General features: G+C 37.3%; 1 protein-coding gene across 4 annotated transcripts in view; it reads right to left on the reverse strand.

The window, feature by feature from the left end:
- Positions 1 to 22461, reverse strand: part of ORC3 (origin recognition complex subunit 3) — a 76058-nt gene that overhangs the window by 43865 nt on the left and 9732 nt on the right. For 3 of the 4 annotated variants that reach the window (XM_055535525.1, XM_055535523.1, XM_055535522.1), the window contains exons 4-11: positions 21690 to 21834; positions 16956 to 17060; positions 15685 to 15836; positions 13475 to 13608; positions 11672 to 11831; positions 10309 to 10422; positions 1729 to 1862; positions 1232 to 1295 (exon numbers count right to left, since the gene is read on the reverse strand). In XM_055535525.1, coding sequence (XP_055391500.1) covers positions 1232 to 1295; positions 1729 to 1862; positions 10309 to 10422; positions 11672 to 11831; positions 13475 to 13608; positions 15685 to 15836; positions 16956 to 17060; positions 21690 to 21834 — 1008 coding nt within the window. The remainder of the gene's footprint in view (positions 1 to 1231; positions 1296 to 1728; positions 1863 to 10308; positions 10423 to 11671; positions 11832 to 13474; positions 13609 to 15684; positions 15837 to 16955; positions 17061 to 21689; positions 21835 to 22461) is intronic. The other variant, XM_055535524.1, reaches the window with a different exon arrangement.

The raw sequence follows: 22461 nt of genomic DNA on the forward strand, positions 1-22461 counted from the left end.
ACAAAAAACAATGAAACTTTTACCATTTGCAACAACATGGATGCACTTACAGGGTATTATGCTAAGGGAAATATGTCAGACAAATACTACATATCACTTATACGTAGAATCTAAAAAATAAACTAGTGAATATTACAAAAAAGAAACAGACTCACAGATATGGTTACCAGTAGAGAGAAGGAAGGGTTAGGGGAATGCGATTAAGAGGTACAAACTACAACGTATAAAATAAATAAGCTACAAGGATATATTGTACAACAGGGAATATGGCCAATATTTTACAACTGTAAGTGGAATGTAGCCTTTAAAAATTATAAATCGCTGTAAGATGTACACCTGAAACTTATGTATATCAACTACATCACAATAAAGAAAGTTAATCTAAAAAATAATACAATGCCACTCTTTAGTAGTGATATAAAATTATTTCCAAGATTAAGAAAACAAAACAAAATACAAAATAGTGTATGTATTTATCTTCTGTAAGACCGGGGAATAAAACTCCAAAATAGATATAATTACTTGTTACTTGTATATGTGGAAAATATCTAAAGACTAATACATAAGAAACTAGCAACACTGGCTATATCCAGGGAGGGTAAGTGGGTAGTAGAGGACTAAGGTTGGAGGGAGCCTTTTCACTGTATATTATCTTTATCTTTGAATTATGTACCATGTCCAAGTATTATTTATTTAAGAAAGAAAACAACTCCCTCTTTTGATATTCCCCATGCTGTATAGTTAACTCATAATTTTCTAAGCTCATTACGTCTTTCCTGGCACTATATTATCAATATGTAATGATTTTTTTTTCCAAATCAAATCAATACCCACTTAGCAGTGGGGCCCTAAGTTGAATGGCTTCTATTTCTGACAGCCCTTATAAGAACATTAAAATGAGACCACCTACAGATTCCAAAACTACTATGTGGAAAAGAAAGTTGAGATCTGCAAGTGTTTCCAAAACAGACCACAGGAGAAACCTCATGTTCTAGCTTTTCCTTCTTGATTAAAAAAAAAAAAAAAAAAGTCTTCCTTTAGAACTGAGGTTTTACATCACCTTTAACAATCACATTTCTATAGGATTATCAAGATCTAATACTCCACTATGCAAAGCATATTAGAGTGTATAGTTATTTAAAAATAAACTCAGTAAACTTTTTGTGCATATTCTTCTTCATGAAGGGAAAACAAAAGAATAAAACAGCAACAAATATATCCATATTCCTACCTTCAAAGATTTGTCACTGGTCAACAATGCAACTTGCTTTTCTGAAGACTGCTTTTCCACATACCTAAAATTTTTACCACCATATACACAAAAACAGAGAATGAAAAATTTAAATACTTGAATAGCATACAGAAATGAAGAACTACCTAGATTGGTGGCCACATTCTTTTATTTCTTTTCAAAAATAAATCCAAGTCATGGTCAAGTCCTTAAATCAGGTTCATTTCTTAGTCTAGGGGTCTAATATTAAACGAAGGTCATAAACTCCACAAACAGGAAATGTTACTTATAAAAAGTAACTAACAATACTGAAAATTATGCCCTCCTGCAAAAATATTTTTCTTTATGCCAAATGTCTCAATTAAAAACAAAAGTATTTTGCTCTAAATAAAAAAGTTCTTTTTCCTTTACCCACTTCAAAATTAACTGGCTCTGAGATCCCTTATTTTGCCCCAACTCTTTTACAAGATATACTAAATATGTACTTCTCTTTTTACCTTCTAAATGATGGAAGACGTCGGATGTTTTCACACTGATTAGCTGATAAAAAACGTATTCTTCTCTTGGCTTCTGGGAGATTACAGCACAGAACACTGAGCGGCTGGGAATAGAAATGTTCTAATAGAGAAAGCTGAAAGAAAAGTGAAGATTACATATATTTGCTGTATTTGACAGTAAATCTCTTGCCCCATGTCTGCTCAATATCAAGGGTTTTTTTTTTTTAAACAGCGAAAAGTATTTATGGCACTAATATATTTAATGTCACAATAAAACTACAAACAATGCATAACTGGCTATATACCTAGAGTATTTTAGGGCTCCAATTTTGCGGACAAGGTCAGAAAATTGTAATCTCTGAAGTATAAACTGAAAGAAACGACCATAAGTGGATAGATCAGCTATCCGCAGAAGCTACTCACTTACAATAACAATAGTTGTGATGGAGACGTGACTGTGGTGTGATCAATATTCCTAAGAAAATACCAATCTAAAATCAGTGTAAAAACTGGTCTGCTAAATAAATAAAAATGCTACAATAGCAGAACTTTGCTTACTGATTAAAAAAATAAATAAATAACGAAAAATGAGGCATGTCTAAAGACAGTGTATCTTTTAAAACTCAGTTTTGTCATGGAGGAAAAGACGGCACACATTTGGTAGATATGTATAGTCCAGTAACTAGAGTTCTGTGGTCTCTCCAGTACAAGGGGGACTGATTTTCCAGCTTCTACCATAACTTGTAAGATGTATTTTGCAAGACTATGCACGTGTTAAAAACTCCTGACTCTAAGAAAGCTTCTCATGACCAGTTTGGTTTTTCCAGGTACCTTGTACCAAAGAGAGAGCTCCCTAGATAGTGAAGAAAACAAATTCTGGTCACTGGAAAACAGTATTCCCCACCACAAATAAATAAATTAACATGCTAGCCTATATATTAGTCTTAAGGTGTTTGAGCTTGACCTTTCATGTGTAAACTGATAATGAATTTTTGAGCCTGTAGAGCTGAAGACCAAATATCCAAGACTAAAGCAAATCCTCCAAAACAGTCCACTCTACAGGAGGTATAGGGCTATAAAGCAAAGGGGCAGCCTAAGTTGGAAACAAGTACAAAATAGAAAGAGACTGTTCATGCCAAGTACTATGTTATCATTCCACATACTAACATAGTCTTCTTCCTTGCTTATATAGTTATATTAATGTGATTATATTTATTTCAATGTTAACACTACTTTTTAAACATGAGAAAAGTAAAAACCAAACACAATATAGGACTTGCTGGGGAGGAGGGCTGGAACTAAGTCACCTGAGTTGGAGGACAGCTGTAGATAAAACAAGAACCCAGTAACACTCAGCTATTTAGTTCAAGTGTGTTGTCAATATTTGGGTCAATTAACAAGCTGGTTATATCTACCTAATGACGGAGGGACTTAAACATATAGTGATTATATGCCCTATTGCATCTTCTACAGAAATAAAGACTTACACATAGTATTTCCCACTGATGACTAAAATTTACATTCAAAAAACTAAATTTTAAACATTCAAAACATGAAAATCATGGCATCCAGTCCCATCATTTCAAGGCAAACAGATGGGGAAACAGTGAAAACAGTGACAGACTTTATTTTCTTGGGCTCCAAAATCACTGCAGATGGTGACTGCAGACACTTGCTCCTTGGAAGAAAAGCTATGACAAACCTAGATAGAGTACTAAAAAGCAGAGACATTACTTGTTGACAAAGGTCCATATAGTCAAGCCTATGGTTTTTCCAGGAGTCAGGTATGGATGTGAGAGCTGGACCATAAAGAAGGCTGAGTGCCTAAGAACTGATGCTTTTGAATTGTGTTGGAGAAGACTCTTGAAGTCCCTAGATCAAACCAGTCAATACTAAAGGAAATCAATCCTGAATTTCATTGGAAGGACTGATGCTGAAGCTCCAATACTTTGGCCATCTGATGCAAAGAGCTGACTCATTAGAAAAGACCCTGATGCTGGGAAAGATTGAAAGCAGGAGGAGGAAACAACAGAGGATGAGATGGTTGGATGGCATAACCAACTCAATGGACATAAGGTCTGAGCAAGCTCCAGGAGATGGTGAAGGACAGGGAGACCTGGCGTGCTGCAGTCCATGGGGTCACAAAGAGTAAAACATGACTGAGCAATGGAACAACTGATAATTAGGAAAACTGGACAAATGGGGTATTGAGATTCTGCTGTCTGATCCTGGCCAAGCTACTTAATCTAAGTCTCTTTCTCAAGTGCAAAACTGGAGATGATAATACATACCAATGGAGCAATGTTAATACTTAATACAGTACCTAACATAAATAATAACATAAATAATCAGGAACCTAAAAAATCATCTAATCAGATCCCTTCATTTTACAGATGAGAAAACTGAGACCCAGAAAGATTAAGTAACCTGGTTAATATTTTAATTATTAACAAGTAATCTTTATTCATACTCATTTATTTCTATTTTTGGCTGCACTGGGTCTTCACTGCTGCACAGACTTTCCCTAGTTGCAGTGAGTGAGGCTATTCTCTAGTTGTCGTGTGCAGGCGTCTCACTACGGCAGCTTCTCCTGTTGCAAACACAGGCACTAGACACACAGGTTTCAGTAGATGCAACATGAGCGCTTAATGCTCTTGTGGCATCTTCCCCAACCAGGGGCCAAATTCATGTCCCTAGCATTGGCAGGTGGGTTCTCAACCACTGGACCACGAGGAAAGTCCTAATATGGATTTTTTTTTTCACCCACTTTCTCAATTGTATGTGTGCATACAGTTTATCGGAGAAGGCAATGGCACCCCACTCCAGTACTTTTGCCTAGAAAATCCCATGGACGGAGGAGCCTGGTAGGCTGCAGTCCATGGAGTCGCTAGAGTCGGACACGACTGAGCGACTTCACTTTCACTTTTCACTTTCATGCATTGGAGAAAGAAATGGCAACCCACTCCAGTGTTCTTGCCTGGAGAATCCCAGGGACGGGGAAGCCTGGTGGGCTGCCGTCTATGGGGTCGCACCGAGTTGGACACGACTGAAGCGACTTAGCAGCAGCAGCAGCATACAGTTTATATTTCCTTTTCCTTTGACTTCAGTGAAATATTCTCCTGTTGGCTTTCCTTACTGTTTCTAGTCTCCTTTTCTGTTGCTCACTCTTATAGTAAGCTTGCCTTAGGGGTCTGCTCTTAGTCCTTTCCTCACTCCTCTAGGTGATACTTCATCCTTATGACACAGCTTCAGCCACCTACCTTTCAATGATAAATCCTAAGTGTTCTAGTCCAGATCTTTCTCCTGGGTACAAATTTTTATATCCAAAGTGCCCTAAATTTACCATACATAGAAAGAAATATCCTTTTCTGACAAATGGGTTCTTGGCTTTATTTTAACACATACACTTAATAAAGGGTACCGAACTTCAAACCATCTGCTAAGCTAGAACCTGTGTGTATGTAAGATGCTCCTCTCCTACATATCCCATCAGCCACAAGATTCTGTCTCATCTTCGAATCTGTCTCCTTCTCCCTAGTCTCACCATCACTACCTTAGTTTAGCCCTTCTCCTAACTTGTCGAGACTACTATGCTGTGCTTAGTTGTGTCCAACTCTTTGCAAACCATGGACTGTAGTCTGCCAGGCTCCTCTGTCCATGGGATTCTCCAGGCAATAATTACTGGAGTGGGTAAACATTTCCTTCTCCAGGAGATCTTTCTAACCCAGGGATCAAACCTGGGTCTCCTGCATTGCAGGTGAATTCTTTACAATCAGAGCCACCAGGGAAGTAGTACCCCTCCAACGGAGCTCTCTCTGTCTACTGTCACCTTTCCTTGACCCAGCAAGCTCCTGTTCCTTAGGATACACTTCTGTTCTCTATGGAATCCCCAGGCATGTTTCTCTAATAGCACTGACTACTCAAGAGCTGCAGTTCTACTTTTCTGCCTCCTTCAGTAAAGAATAAGCAATTTGAAGACAGAGATTTCTTTGTCCTCTGTATCTTCAGGGCTTAGCCCAGTGCTTGACTTAGATTCTCCATAAACACTTATGAAGTAAATAAACAAATGAATGAAATGAAATGAATGAGAGAAGTAAAATTAGAAAGTTGTTATATCTCAATTTCACCACTTCGCTGGTGGCTAAACTGGTAAAGAATCTACCTGCAATGCGGGAGACCTGGGTTCGATCCCTGGGTTGGGAAGATGCCCTGGAGAAGGGAAAGGCTACCCACTCCAGTATTCTAGTCTGGAGAATTCCATGGACTCTGGAGTCCATAGGGTTGGAAAGAATTGGAGACGACTGAGCAACTTTCTAAATGGACTGGAATGGGTCAATTTAACTCAGATGACCATTATATCTACTATTGTAGACAGGAATCCCTTAGAAGAAATGGAGTAGCCATCACGGTCAACAAGAGAGTTCGAAATGCAGAACTGGGATTCAATCTCAAAAACGACAGAATGATCTCTGTTCGTTTCCAAGGCAAACCATTCAATATCACGGTGATCCAAGCCTATGCCCCAACCAGTAATGCTGAAGAAGCTGAAGTTGAACGGTTCTATGAAGACCTACAAGACCTTTTAGAACTAACACCCCCAAAAGATGTCCTTTTCATTATAGGGGACTGGAACGCAAAAGTAGGAAGTCAAGAAACACCTTGGAGTAACAGGCAAATTTGGCCTTGGAATATGGAATGAAGCAGGGCAAAAGCTAATAGAGTTTTGCCAAGAGAATGCACTGGTCATAGCAAACACCCTCTTCCAACAACACAAGAGAAGACTCTACACATGGACATCACAAGATGGTCGACACAGAAATCAGATTGATTATATTCTTTGCAGCCAAAGATGGAGAAGCTCTATATAGTCAGCAAAAACAAGACCGGGAGCTGACTGTGGCTCAGATCATGAACTCCTTATTGCCAAATTCAGACTTAAATTGAAGAAAGTCGGGAAAACCACTAGACCATTCAGGTATGACCTAAATCAAATCCCTTATGATTATACAGTGGAAGTGAGAAACAGATTTAAGGGACTAGATCTGATAGACAGAATGCCTGAACTATGGACTGAGGTTCATGACATTGTACAGGGGACAGGGATCAAGACCATCCCCATGGAAAAGGAATGCAAAAAAGCAAAATGGCTGCCTGGGGAGGCCTTACAAATAGCTGTGAAAAGAAGAGAAGCGAAAAGCAAAGGAGAAAAGGAAAGATATAAGCATCTGAATGCAGAGTTCCAAAGAATAGCAAGGAGAGATAAGAAAGCCTTCCTCAGCAATCAATGCAAAGAAATAGAGGAAAACAAGAGAATGGGAAAGATCAGAGATTGCTTCAAGAAAATTAGAGATACCAAGGGAACATTTCATGCAAAGATGGGTTGATAAAGGACAGAAATGGTATGGACCTAACAGAAGCAGAAGATATTAAGAAGAGGTGGCAAGAATACAAAGAACTGTACAAAAAAGAGCTTCACGACCCAAATAATCATGATGGTGTGATCACTCACCTAGAGCCAGACATCCTGGAATGTGAAGTCAAGTGGGCCTTAGAAAGCATCACTATGAACAAAGCTAGTGGAGGTCATGGAATTCCAGTTGAGCTATTTCAAATCCTGAAAGCTGATGCTATGAAAGTGCTGCACTCAATATGCCCACATTTTGGAAAACTCAGCAGTGGCCACAAGACTGGAAAAGGTCAGTTTTCATTCCAACCCCAAAGAATGGCAATGCCAAAGAATGCTCAAACTACCGCACAATTGCACTCATCTCACATGCTAGTAAATGCTCAAAATTCTCCAAGCCAGGCTTCAGCAATATGTGAACTGTGAACTTCCAGATGTTCAAGCTAGTTTTAGAAAAGGCAGAGGAACCAGAGATCAAATTGCCAACATCCGCTGGATCATGGAAAAAGCAAGAGAGTTCCAGAAAAACATCTATTTCTGCTTTATTGACTATGCCAAAGCCTTTGACTGTGTGGATCACAATAAACTGTGGAAAATTCTTCAAGAGATGGGAATACCAGACCACCTGATCTGCCTCTTGAGAAACCTGTATGCAGGTCAGGAAGCAACAGTTAGAACTGTGCATGGAACAACAGACTGGTTCCAGATAGGAAAAGGAGTATGTCAAGGCTGTATATTGTCACCCTGCTTATTTAACTTATGTGCAGAGTACATGATGAGAAACACTGGGCTGGAAGAAGCACAAGGTGGAATCAAGATTGCCAGGAGAAATATCAATAACCTCAGATATGCAGATGACACCACCCTTATGGCAGAAAGTGAAGAGGAACTCAAAAGCCTCTTGATGAAAGTGAAAGAGGAGAGTGAAAAAGTTGGCTTAAAGCTCAACATTCAGAAAACTTACAATCATGGCATCTGGTTCCACCACTTCATGGGAAATAGATGGGGAAACAGTGGAAACAGTGTCAGACTTTATTTTTGGGGGCTCCAAAACCACTGCAGATGTTGACTGCATCCATGAAATTAAAAGATGCTTACGCCTTGGAAGGAAAGTTATGACCAACCTAGATAGCATACTCAAAAGCAGAGAAATATTACTTTGCCAACACAGGTCTGTCTAGTCAAGGCTATGGTTTTTCCAGTGGTCATGTATGGATGTGAGAGTTGGACTGTAAAGAAAGCTGAGCACTAAAGAATTGATGCTTTTGAACAGTGGTGCTGGAGAAGACTCTTGAGAGTCCCTTGGACTCCAAGGAGATCTAACCAGTCCATCTAAAGGAGACCAGTCCTGGGTGTTCATTGGAAGAACTGATGCTGAGGCTGAAACTCCAATACTTTGGCCACCTCATGTGAAGAGTTGACTCATTGGAAAAGACCCTGATGCTGGGAGGGATTGGGGGCAGGAGAAGAAGGGGACGACAGAGGATGAGATGGCTGGATGGCATCACTGACTTGATGGACATGAGTTTGAGTAAACTCCGGGAGTTGGTGATGAACAGAGAGGCCTGGCGTGCTGTGATTCATGGGGTCACAAAGAGTTGGACACGACTGAGCGACTGAACGAACTTAACTTAGCGACTTTTACTTTCTTTTCACTGCTAAGGTAAATAATATTTTCTTGCTTTAAAATACTCTTTTTACAAAGTCAAAGTTGAAAAAACAAGACACATATTCGCCATAAGAGCTAATACTCTTATGTAATAAAACACTATTGTGTTTAATATAAAAGAAGAATACATAAGAGAAAAGAATTTGTAATCTTCAAGGCACTACATGAACATGAAATATCCTACTGTACTCTTGGGCTAAAGATTACTAATACATAGGTTTTAATGAACTTGACAAATAGCATGTGTTCACAACAATTACACTTTGTTAAGGTATTTTAGGTAATTGCCAAGAGAAGGAAGTATTATTAACTTTGAAATTACTGGGAATGGGTCCATTTTTAGATTAGGTGTTATTTAGACTAGGTTCATGAATTTTCTTCTGGCAAGTTATGAAACCTTAGTGAAAATGCATTCACAGTATACAGGAATAAATAAAATGAACACAAACACATGTGCAGGGCACTGCAAGCTACAGTCTATAGCCAATTTTTATATGACTCAGGAACTATGACAGAGAAGGCAATGGCACCCCACTCCAGTACTCTTGCCTGGAAAATTCTATGGACAGAGGAGCCTGGTAGGCTGCAGTCCATGGGGTTGCTAGGAGTCAGACAAGACTGAGCGAGTTCACTTTCACCTTTTCACTTTCATGCATTGGAGAAGGAAATGGCAATCCACTCCAGTATTCTTGTCTGGAGAATCCCAGGCACGGGGTAGCCTGGTGGGCTGCTGTCTATGGGGGTCGCACAGAGTCGGACACGACTGAAGCGACTTAGCAGCAGCAGCAGCAGGAACTATGAATCATTTTTTATACCTTAAAAGGATTGTTTTAAAAATATATTTATTTGACTATGTGGGGTCTCAGTTGTGGCATGTGGAATCTTCTTTGTACCATGCGGGATCTTCCGTTGAGATGCATGGACTCTCCAGTTGCAGCACACTGGCTCTCTACAGTGTGTGGGCTTAGTTGCTCCCAGGTGGGATCTAAGTTCCCCAACCAGGGATAAAACCCACATCTGCACTGCAAGGCAGATTCTTAACCGCTGGACCACCAGGGAAGTCCCAATATGGTTATGTTTAAAAAATAAGACGTTCAACAGAGACCACATGTATCATGCAAAGCCAAAAATATTTAATATACAGCCCTTTAAAGAAAAACTTTGCTGACCCTTTATATATATCATTTCTTGGGTAGAAAAGCCCATTAGTGCTCATCAGATTCTCAAAAAGTTAAGTCCTCCCCTCCTCCCCCACCAAATGGTTAAGAATCACTGAAAAGGAGAGAGGTCTTTTTCAAGTTTTAATATTTGAATTAACATATTTTCTACATTTTGATGCAAGATAGCAAAGGATTCATTGAACACAGAATAATATAACTTGAATTTACTTATCCAGATCTTGTCATTTAAAATGTCTAATTATCACATTCAAAAGTCAGTCTGAAATAACACACAAATTTATTTAGAATCAGCTTGTGAACTTTCAAACCTACTAGTGTCTTCTTACCTGAAGTCCTTTTATAAAGTTTTGAATTGAGAAATCATGATACAAAAAGATGTTGGTCAGAATCTGCAACACTTTTTCACTTAGCTTAAATGGAAACTGAGTTGTAAGAAGAAGCTGAAAGAGAGAAAAGGCAGGCAGGACATACTCCCTGTTAGTCTTGACTCATCATAAACATCAAGTAAATAATGAGGCAAAAATAATACTATAACACAGTATCTACGAAAGCTATACCACTAGCTAGATTTTTTGTAGGACAAATATCAACCAAAACTTTAAAATAATTTATGAAACAGTAACAACAACACAAGTAGCTATTCATTCTACATCTTCAAATCAAAGATGTCCATCATCCTTCATTCGATTCCTAATTTGTAAAAGTTCTATTAAATTCTATCAAAAAATATCATCTATACAATCTCTTTTCTCCCATCAGAAGTCACTGAAGAAGCTGTAGGCTGTGGCAATTTTTATTATTTGATAAGATTTCTTTTTCATCTATGCACAGTAATGAAGAGTAACGCATTATGTACTGTTGAATGAGAAACCTAAAATAACAGGTGTCTATTTAAAAAATATTAAATTGGTAAATTTGTATCACTCAGCTAATTTTCAGTGGCAACACTGAAGATTTAAAATCTGAAAATGAAGTCATACTAGGCTTTTCAAACTGAAGCAGAGTTACAGAAGGCCAAATGAATTTGGTCACAACCAAGCAACTTTAAATACTGTAGCTGGAAAAATTTCCAGCTGTCAATGGATACCACCTTTAAAGGGAAAAAATGTCAAAGTGATTATTAAATAAGTGGAATGTCATTATTAGTTTAAATTACGCAGCAGTACAAAGCACATCTTCAAGGAACTGAGTTCAGCAACAATTCACAGAAGGTCAATACTAAAGTAGAGTATTTCCACTTAGGTAGAAACACAGAGCTAAAGTCTGGGAATACCTTAGTATTTACTTTTTGTCATGAGCAGCATGACAGGAAAGAGTCCATAAAAACTCCAAATCATTTAACATAAAATGTAGTGTCAAAACATTGCTACTGTTACTAAGGAGTCATTAAATTTTGTAAAAATTTATTTAAAAAACCTGTAATTTTCCATTGAGTAATGACTAGTTAATAGGGTTAATAGGTAGGTAGATATAGAAAGATATGATTACTTTTTCCATAAAGCTTATATTTTAAGTGAGGAGGCCAAACTATACATTATAAAATAAATAAAAACACAAAAAATATGTGTAGGAACATATACAATATCATAGTAAGAGATACAGAAATTTATCACTAACATTTATATTTATAGTCTATTCTTGGAAGTTTTCTTTTCATCCTATTGCACTGGTACAATTTTTTCTTTTTACCTTATCAAGTACTGTAGTCAGGTGCTCCTTACAAGACAAAGACTGGAACAGTTCTATACACAATAGAGATGATACTGCATGAGGAAGCAGCCGATGGATGACAACAGGAGATGTAGCGATTCCAAAAATGAGTATTAGTGGAAATTCATGTAGATGTTGACTGGTTTTCAAAGGAAGTACAAAAATTCAAAGTCTTTAGCAAATATATTTCAATACATCATATTTTAAAATAAGACAACCTTTGTTTAATGCCTACTTTATAACACAATGCTAAGGAAGATCATTCTAAATAATAAAAAGTTTTAGGTCACTCATTTTCCTCTGTTATGGCAGCACAGAATTAGCTATTTCCCGGACATTTTAGCTCTGAAATCAATCTATTTAATAGATTAGCAATAAGAACATGGTGGTCCAGAGAGACCGAGTGCTTCCCTCTTAGGTTATACAAAATCAGTGTTAAAACAAGTGTCAGATAGTATTCAAACTCTCATCCAAAGTTTGAGCCATACCTACAGTCTTCCTCATGGTTAGACATCTAGCCTAACAGTTCAGTCACACGAAGCTCACTAATTTATGGACATTTCTACACGCTATGTCAATCCCGCCATAATAGCTAAGCTTTAGAAAAATTTTCTTAAAAACATGTAAGATATTTTTAATGGACATAATTTTAAAATGTTACATCCTTTCCCTGCATTCTTAACTCAAACTTACTGAACATGATTTATTCTTAGCATTACCAGTATGAACACAAATGACTTCCACAGACTAGAGCAGCAATATTCCTTAGAGCTACTGTAGATCAGAGCCCTCTGTATTGTGGCGGATGATTTTGTTTGTTCCCTCATAATAGGTACTGCTTCTCAGTATTCTACCGGTATGCAGGTCTACTTTCATAGTATAAAGTACTTGCACTCTATTACTGCTTAAGTTTTTCTTTCTTACTTTCGATAGTAAAAGCAGTCACAAGTCTGAGTTCCAAAAAGTATAGTTTTTATATCACTATTCTGTACTGTGCATTTTTTCAGCATGTTAAATCTGTTCAGTGTCAACATTAAGAGAAGTCTTAAGAATCCGGAAATCTTAGCTTCAAATGGGGGCGGGGAAGGACTATCAAAGTAAGAATTGTATTAATATTAGTAGATTCTCACACAATATAGGTTTAGGCAAATGTAGCCATAACTATGAAGCAAGTTAACATACAGAAGATGCCAATATAAATTACATCAAAAAAATGTACCATGAGAAAAGCATGTCACTGGGTTTTTACATAGGGTTATTTATTTTAATTCCAAGTCTCACAGGATTGTCTTGAAGTTCAGGTAAGGTCATAAAAGTTGTTTCTCATTAGAAATCCATATAAAATAATGTTATTTTAAAAAAATTTCTTGCTCAGTAGAGACATATGTAACTCAGACCTTCTAAGTGGATAGGCATCAGAAAATAAGACACGACAAGAATAGCTCAATCTGGAGTAGCTTATCCGTCTAGAGGGCAAGTAAGAAACAGACAACCTTGGGAGAGAAACTACATTTCATTCTGCTTTATCATTCTAATTAAAAACTGGCTAACTTGTCTTTTGAGTCTCATTTTTGGATCAAAAAGCACATGAAAATCTGATAGGTGGTTTTAAACGTTCAATTTTATAAACACTTTGAAACCTTCCTGGTTTCAATCCATTAGCATCAAAATGAAGATTAAACTGCTATGCATTTTCTCTGCAAAAGGTTGTTTTTTGAGTTAAAAATTATATGTCTTCTTAATAAAAAATTTTGTGAAAAAGCCAGAAGATACACCATCTACCTGCTGATAATTATAAAATCTTGGAGTACTTTTGTGGTGAAGCTTTCCATATCCTTTAGGATAAGCACAACAGGAGGAGACTGCCACTGGCTGGAAGAAGTCCTCTTTTTTCTTGGCATTTTGGGGTCTGTCTTCTTTCGAGCCGTGGTGGAAAGAAAGAGTTAAAAGTAAGCTTTACCACCCAAACAATGCTATAATGCCACAAATTGATATACTGTTCTTCATATTTCACAGTAACATTATTTCTTTTATTTCTCCCACATAATAAAGAGAAATTCATTCCAACAGTTATTAGCAGAATCATTCTGTGGCTGACATGGGAATAATAACCAAGAAGAAAAAAATTCATAAAATCTATAACTCATATGAAATATTTATATTTTCTTCTATTTGAGAAAATGACAGGAAAAGCAAGGGGAGAAGACAATATTTTCTATAAAATTGATTTTTCTGTTCATAGAATGTTATATTTTGCTTTGCTTTAAGGGGAGAACCAGTGTTTCTAATTAAAAACTGTAATGAGTAACACTACTTGCTGCTCCACTACTGTGAAATTTCAAGTTGAAAAACATATTAAATATCATCTGATCCAATCCCAACTTTTAAAGATTTCTGACCTAAATCTCAGGCAGTATTTGATTTCCAGAAACAAACTGTGGATCAAATTAACATATTCTGGTAAGCATTAGAACCAGTTTAATCCCTATATAAAGCAAAACAAACTTCTTTTATGATGACTTCAGCAAATACATTCAGCAGAAAATGTCACTTCAGTAACTTTTCCCATACTATCTGGCTACAACAGCATCATAAACTAAGACTGTGGTTTTTATGGTACAGTTACTCATGAATCATCTAGGTTTATTCAGTTTCACCAGAGATGTCATGGTAGAATGAAACTTCTATTTATATTATCTGCCTGTTAAACATACTTTACTTACAGAGCATTTATTCGTTGAGAACTCCAAACATGGAACACATGAGATTTATACATGAATACATTATGTGTGTGTGTGTGTGTATATATATATATATCTGTGTGTGTACCTACTGATGAAAAGTGAAAAAGGAGTGAAAAAGCTGGCTTAAAACTCAACATTCAAAAAACGAAGATCATGGCATCAGGTCCCATAACTTCATGGCAAATAGATGGGGAACAATGAAAAGAGTGAGAGACTTTATTTTTATGGGCTCCAAAATCACTGCAGATGGTGACTGCAGCCATGAAATTAAAAGACACTTGCTCCTTGGAAGAAAAGTTATGACCAACCTAGACAGCATATTAAAAAACAGAGACATTACTTTGCCAACAAAGGTCCGTCTAGTCAAAGCTATGGTTTTTCCAGTGGTCATGTATGGATGTGAGAGTTGGACTGTGAAGAAAGCTGAGCACCAAAGAATTGATGCTTTTGAACTGCGGTGTTGGAGAAGACTCTTGAGAGTCCCTTGTACTGCAAGGAGATCCAGCCAGTCCATCCTAAAGGAAATCAGTCCTGAATATTCACTGGAAGGACTGATGCTGAAGCGCAAACGCCAATACTTTGGCCACCTGATGCAAAGAATTAACTCATTGCAAAAGGCCCTGATACTGGGAAAGATTGAGGGCAGGAGGAGAAGGGGACAACGGAGGATGAGATGGTTGGATGACATCACCAACTTGATTGACATGAGTTTAAGCAAGCTCCAGGAGTTAGTGATGGACAGGGAAGCCTGGCGTGCTGCAGTCCACGGAGTCACAAAGAGTTGGACACAACTGAGTGAATGAACTCAACTGAATATATATATATATATGACTATTCCTCATCAAACAATGGGTACTGAAAGCATGGTTCTACTGCACCAAAGTAAATAACGAGGAACCCAAGAGATAATATATTAAAGTTATAGCCATTGTCATAGAGATAGAATCTGCAGCAGAACAAATTCCTGATGCTGTCTTGTCATTAGATAACATTCTCCCACAAATAAAATGACTCTGTAAAAAACTAAACACTTCCCAGGAACTAGGTTGCACACCAATAAAAGAAAACTTTTAGATTCTAGTAACCTTAGGAAAAATAAGTAGCTACTACTAAACTAGCTACCTAGTGCTGCATAAACATATCCTTATTAGATGAAAACAGTACTAAGTTCACTGTAATTCCAAGCCTCTTCAATCATACGCCAATTTCTTGGCAAAAAAAAAAAAAAAATTGTCAGTTTACATTTACCTGTGTGACACTCATATACCAAGCGGAAAGAGAATCCATTGAATAATGTACATTTTTCTGGATGACCTGAACACTTTCTTTTTCTTTGGATTGCACATCTACTTTACAGTCCATCAACTGTGAGACCAGCTTTTGCAAAAAATGTTTCATATCTACAGAACATAAAACAAGAAAGAATATTCCCTTAAAACAAATCTAAGACTTTTTGATCACTATCTCAGTAGAACATGTTTTCCTACACTTAATATTAACATAACATTTAACATATTAACTATTAAGGTTCATTAGTATTCTCTCCTTAATATTTAAATTTTATTAATTCAGACTAATACTAGGACAAAGTTTGTATTTATTTATTGTAATAAAAGTGTTACCTAAGCAAATGTGTAAACATGGAAACTACAAATTATATTAGGAATAATATACATTTAAATTACACTGGACAGCAAAAGGTTTTTAAGGCCCCTAAAAAGAGATCAATAATATTATTTACATAAGTTATTTTACTGATTAAACTCTTCCTTATAATCATCTTTTTTATTTTTTGGTGGCCATGCTATGCGGCATGTGGGACCTTAGTTCTCTGACCAGGGATCAATCTCGTGTCCCCTCCATTGGAAGTGTGCAGTCTTAAACAATGGACTGCCAGTGAAATCCCTATAGTCATTTTAAAGATGTCCCAAGGACTTTTATTTAATTTCAAATAGTATATGAACATGAATATAACCACTTAAAGCCCTTTTGTCAGTCCAAATCTAAGCACATCTGACTCTGTTAGTGTCCACATTCTTCATGATTTAATGGCTCCATCGAGATTAGCTCTGGCAATGGACTATTTTTTTTTGACTATGGTGGTCTTTCAAAGTGGAATGATACAATGATTTGAGGCTGTAAATATGAGCCTATGTATGTAGTCTCTTCTCTGTTGGGCTAAATAAAAAGTTCCTCAGTCCTCAATTCTCAACTTCCTGTTCCAAACTGCCCAATTTATTAAAATTTTACTGGCTTCAGGAACACATCTTGGGAAGTGCCTGAACTATCACTGGTAGTGAAGCTGATATGGTAGGGGTGGGGCAAGAATAAACTGAACAAAAGTGGTCAAGAGTCTTGCAAAAGTCAAGATTACTCTGAGAGGCACTTAAAAAACCTCATCCTGCCAAAAGTGTAGTGCCACGCTGTTCCCACAAATAAAGAGGATAATTAAAGCGAGAAAAGAAAAGGATGGAGATTTGTAACATCTTATCAAGGCTGTTAGAGCATTTATACTTTACCTGGACAATCTTTAGCTTGCAATGAGACTACATAAGGAGTGACATTATTCTGAAGGACTTCTGTTAGACTTCTGAGTGTTAAATCATGATCTGTTACATTCACACCTATGGGATAATAAACCAATATTATACCACCATTTTTATCATTAATAATTTAACAATAAGAAAAGCAATTTTACATGCCAAGTGAATTACTAAGTAAAACATTTTCAAAACATGATTAATAATAGAAAATAAGAAAATATACTGCATAAATGAAAAGATCTCCATTACAAACACATACAAAGAGGCAGGCACTATACCTGTCAGGAAAGGTATTTAACACAACTTTTCTTTAAGAAAAAAAAAATTACTGGGGATGTGTAATGACCCATGAAAACATCTTAGGAGGAATTTCAAACTCATAAAGAGCTTTTAAAATAATCATTCAACAATAAGGCCGTTAGTGTGACCCTAACTTAACAACTGAGGAGAATCCAAACATTAATACTATTAAATGATCATAGCAAAATACAAAAGGTAAGTCATGCTAAGTTGATTTTTGAGGGAACAGTCTAAAACTAAATTAAAACTTTAGGTTCTTTAAGAATTTATTGTATCTCTGGGTCTCATTTCCACAAATCAGTTTTGGTGCTCTGCATGCAGTTATCAGAGCTGACTGGCCATTTCCCCACTAAAAAAATTCTATCTACTGATAAGCTCCCTAACATCACAATCTGTGATTTCTAGACGGTGCCTTGATGCTTAGGCTGGTTCCAATAGCAGACATTGGGTAACAGCTTGAGACTTGCTACTATAAAACTTTAACTGCTTGAAAACTGCTACTGGAAACATGATAACCAACACTGTCTTTAACTGGAAATATGTTCTCCTCAGACCCCTGACTTTATCAAACAACCATGTATCAGGCAAATAGATCCAAGGGATTAGATCTGAGAGTGCCTGAAGAACTACGGATGGAGATTCCAAACACTGTACAGGAGGTGGTGATCAAAACCATATCCAAGAAAAAGAAATGTAAAAGGCAAAGCGGCTATCTAAGGAGGGCTTCCAAATAGCTGAGAAAACAAGAGATGCATAAGGCAAAGGACAAAAGGAAAGATAAACCCATCTGAATACAGAGTTCCAAAGAACAGCAAGGAGGGATAAGAAAGCCTTCCTAAATGATCAATGTAAAGAAACAGAGGAAAAGAATAGAATGGGAAAGACTAGAGATCTCTTCAAAAAAATTAGAGACACTTCAGAAAACTAAGATCATGGCATCTGGTCCCATCACTTTATGGGAAATAGATGGGGAAACAGTGGAAATAGTGTCAAACTTTATTTTTTTGGGCTCCAAAATCACTGCAGATGGTGACTGCAGCGATGAAATTAAAAGACGCTTACTCCTTGGAAGGAAAGTTATGACCAACCTAGAGAGCATAATAAAAAGCAGAGACATTACTTTGCCAACAAAGGTCTGTCTAGTCAAGGCTATGGTTTTTCCAGTGGTCATGTACGGATGTGAGAGTTGGACTGTGAAGAAAGCTGAGTGCTGAAGAATTGATGCTTTTGAACTGTGGTGCTGGAGAAGACTCTTGAGAGTCCCTTGGACTGCAAGGAGATCCAACCAGTCCATCCTAAAGGAGATCAGTCCTGAGTGTTCATTGAAAGGACTAATGTTGAAGCTGAAACTTCAAGACTTTGGCCACCTGATGCGAACAGCTGACTCATTGGAAAAGACCCTGATGCTGGGAGGGATTGGGGGCAGGAGGAGAAGGGGATGACAGAGGATGAGATGGCTGGATGGCATCACTGACTCGATGGACATGAGTCTGGATGAACTCCACGAGTTGGTGATGGACAGGGAGGCCTGGTGTGCTGCAATTCATGGGGTCGCAAAGAGTCGGACATGACTGAGCGACTGAACTGAACTGAACTGAAGAGAATTTTTCATGCAAAGATGAGCACAATAAAGGACAGGAACAGTATGGACCTAACAGAAACAGAAGATATTAAGAAGAGGTGGCAAGAATACACAGAAGAACTATACAAAAGAGATCTTAATGACCCAGATAAACATGATGGTGTGATCACTCACCTAGACTCGGGCATCCTGGAGTACAAAGTTAAGTGGCCCTTAGGAAGGATCACTACAAAGCTAGTGGAGGTGATGGAATTCCAGCTAAGCTATTTCAAATCCAGAAGATGATGCTGTTAAAGTGCTGCACTCAATATGCCAGCAAATTCGGAAAACTCAGCAGTGGCCACAGAACTAGAAAAGGTCAGTTTTCATTCTAATCTCAAGAAAGGCAATGCTAAAGTATATTCAAACCACTGCACAATGGGGCACACATTTCCCACGCTAGCAAAGTAATGCTCAAAATTTTCCAAGCTAGGTTTCAACAGTTTACAAATCGAGAACTTCCAGATGTTCAAGCTGGATTTGGAAAAGGCAGAAGAACCAAAGATCAAATTGCAACCATCTGCTGGATCACAGAAAAAGCAAGAGATTTCCAGAAAAACATCTATTTCTGCTTTATTGATTATGCTAAAGCCTTTGACTGTGTGGATCACAAACTGTGGCAAATTCTTCAAGAAATGGGAATACCAGACCACCTGACCTGCCTCCAGAGAAACCTGTATGCAGGTGAAGAAGCAACAATTAGAATCAGACGTGGAACAACGGACAGGTTCCAAATTGGGAAAGGAGTACATCAAGGCAGTATACTGTCATCCTGCTTATTTAATTTATATGCAGAGTATATCATGTGAAATGCCGGGCTGGATGAATTACAAGCTGGAATCAAGATTGCTGGGAGAAATATCAATAACCTCAGATATGCAGATGACACTACCCTTATGGCAGACAGCGAAGGGGTACTAAAGAGCCTCTTCGTGAAAGTTAAAGAGTAGAGTGAAAAGTTTAAAACTCAATATTCAGAAAACTAAGCTCATGGCATCCGGTCCCATCACTTCATGGGGAAACGGTGGAAACAGTGAGAGATTTTTTCTTCTTCCAAAATCACTGCAGGTGGTGACTGCAGCCATGAAATTAAAAGATACTTGCTCCTTGGAAGAAAAGCTATACATACCTAGACAGAACACTAAAAAGCAGAGACATTACTTTGCTGACAAAGGTTCAAATAGTCACAGCTATAGTTTTTCCAGTAGTCATGTACAGATGTGAGAGTTGGAACATAAAGAAGGCTGAGTGCCAAAGAAATGATGCTTTTGAACTGTGGTGTTGGAAAAGTCTCATGAGAATCCCTTGGACTACAAGGGGATCAAACCAGTCAATCCTAAAGGCAATCAGTCCTGAATATTCACTGGAAGGACTGATGCTGAAGCTCCAATACTTTGGCTACCTGACGCAAAGAGCTGACTTATTAGAAAAGACCCTGATGCTGGGAAAGATTGAGGGCAGGAGGAGAAGGGGAGGACAGAGGATGAGATGGCTGGATGGCATCACCCACTCAATGGACATGAGTTTAAGCAAGCTCCAGGAGATGGTGAAGGAAAGGGAAGCCTGGCAGGCTGCAGTCCATGGGGTCACTAAGAGTTGGACACAGGTGAGTGACTGAACAACAATAGCCATCTATCAGGCTGTATAACCTGGCAGGAGAGAAACTAAAACCCCGACAGTACAGGCCAGCCATCACTAGGTCTCTGTTTCTCATCAGTAAATGGAAGGGGTTTAAAATTAAAACTGCACTGAAAAACTGGTCCACAGCATTACAACAACCATTCGCTGGAGTTTTGTTACTCAGAGTGGTCCTGGGATTGGCAATATGGGCATCAGCTGGACGCTTGTTAGAAATGAGCACGCTTAAATAACCAGCAAATAAGTCTGGCCCCACCCTAGACTTATTAATGAAAATCTGTGTTTACTAAGATCCCTGGAGATTATTTATAGGTACATTAAAGTTTGAGAGGTATTGCCCTGAATATCAGGAAGAATATTTAGGTAATGAACAGTGTTAGAGGCAGTATTAAATAACAGAATTAATTTCTTATCTGAGAGCTCACTAATATAAATACCTTGAATAAATAATAAATTGGAAATACAATGAAAAGTATGTTTGGAATACTCTTAAATGTATTGGAATTTAAGTTGGAATCCAAATAAATCCAACTTTCCTTTCAAAAGGAATGAAGAAAATTTGATAATATTCCAAAGAATTTTTTCCAATATCCTGCATTCTAGATGTTTAATTAAAATGAGATATTAGTGATGGATACTTAAGCACCTAAAAAATTTACATCTGCAGTCTGAAAGTAACATATATATTTCATCCAACCTCCCCCTCCAAACAGTTAATATTAACACAATATTACAATACAAAATTTTTAAAAATAAGCACAGGGAAATAAAATTAAGGTCAGAGTAATTTCACTGAAGATATGACTTAAAAAATAAAAGTCACATCTATCAATATACTGATAGTTTATTACTGAATTCAAATCTCATATTAAAATAACTAATGAAGAAAGAGTAATAGTAATACAAATTTATTGCCCCTTCATTTTTCTGATAAAAAGGTGAGGAGGGTACTAACTAACCCTTGGTCAATTTAATTTACAGATGTATGATTAATGTAAGAACACTTAATTGGTTTTCAAAGTATGCAAATTTTGATCAATGTAATTTTGCAAATGAAAACGACAAAACAAATTTATCAGAACAGGTGATTCCATACTATTCTCAACAACAAAACCACTATTTATGAAAAAAACAAACACACACATTTGTACCTAGAACAAGTGCAGCAGTTGGAATTTCTCTGAGTTTTATTTCACAGCTCCAGTCTTTAGAATTCTTCCAGAGCCCAGAATGAGATGTTTGCAGAAATTCAACGAGACTGTCAAATAGGTTTTTATTTAATTCCTCCTGTAGTCGCTACAAAGAAAACACAAAACTTCACAAATTATTTTTAGCAGTAATCTGCTACATCTTTCCAAATCTGAGAAAGAAAACTATCATAATTTCAATTCCAAAGATCACATGTAAAATGATTATTAGATGAAATTTAAATTTTTTTTCCTTAAATATCCAGTGAATATCCAGTGTTTGGGATTCTTTCCTTTAAAAAATCTCATTTATTTATTCAACAAGGCTTTTCTAATCACCTTACAAATGAAAAAAATCTCTTCCCCAAGAAAAGAGAAGAACTGAGATAGAACACTTACAATTAAATTAAAATACACTGTTCCAATACTGTTGTAGCAATCTATGCAAAAAGAAGGACCATCCAACTTAAGCTGAGCAGGTAATATAATTGAGCCAAAGCAGGGAGCAGGTGATGCAGGAGGTGATGGTGGATGAAAAAAAATGAAGAAGGAATGGGAATGGACAATGGAGAAGGCAAACAAGGAAGAAAGCACCAATCATCTGCGCAATCAAAGACATAGCTAAGCATAAAGAACATGAGAAGTGGCCAGGAATGAGACTGGACAAAACACTCAAGGGACTAGGCCAAGGAAATATATATCTGAAATTGAAGCATTAGGATTTTGTCCTATGGGG

Source organism: Bubalus kerabau, chromosome 9 (assembly GCF_029407905.1).
Source record: "Bubalus kerabau isolate K-KA32 ecotype Philippines breed swamp buffalo chromosome 9, PCC_UOA_SB_1v2, whole genome shotgun sequence".
Taxonomy (NCBI): Eukaryota; Metazoa; Chordata; class Mammalia; order Artiodactyla; family Bovidae; genus Bubalus; species Bubalus kerabau.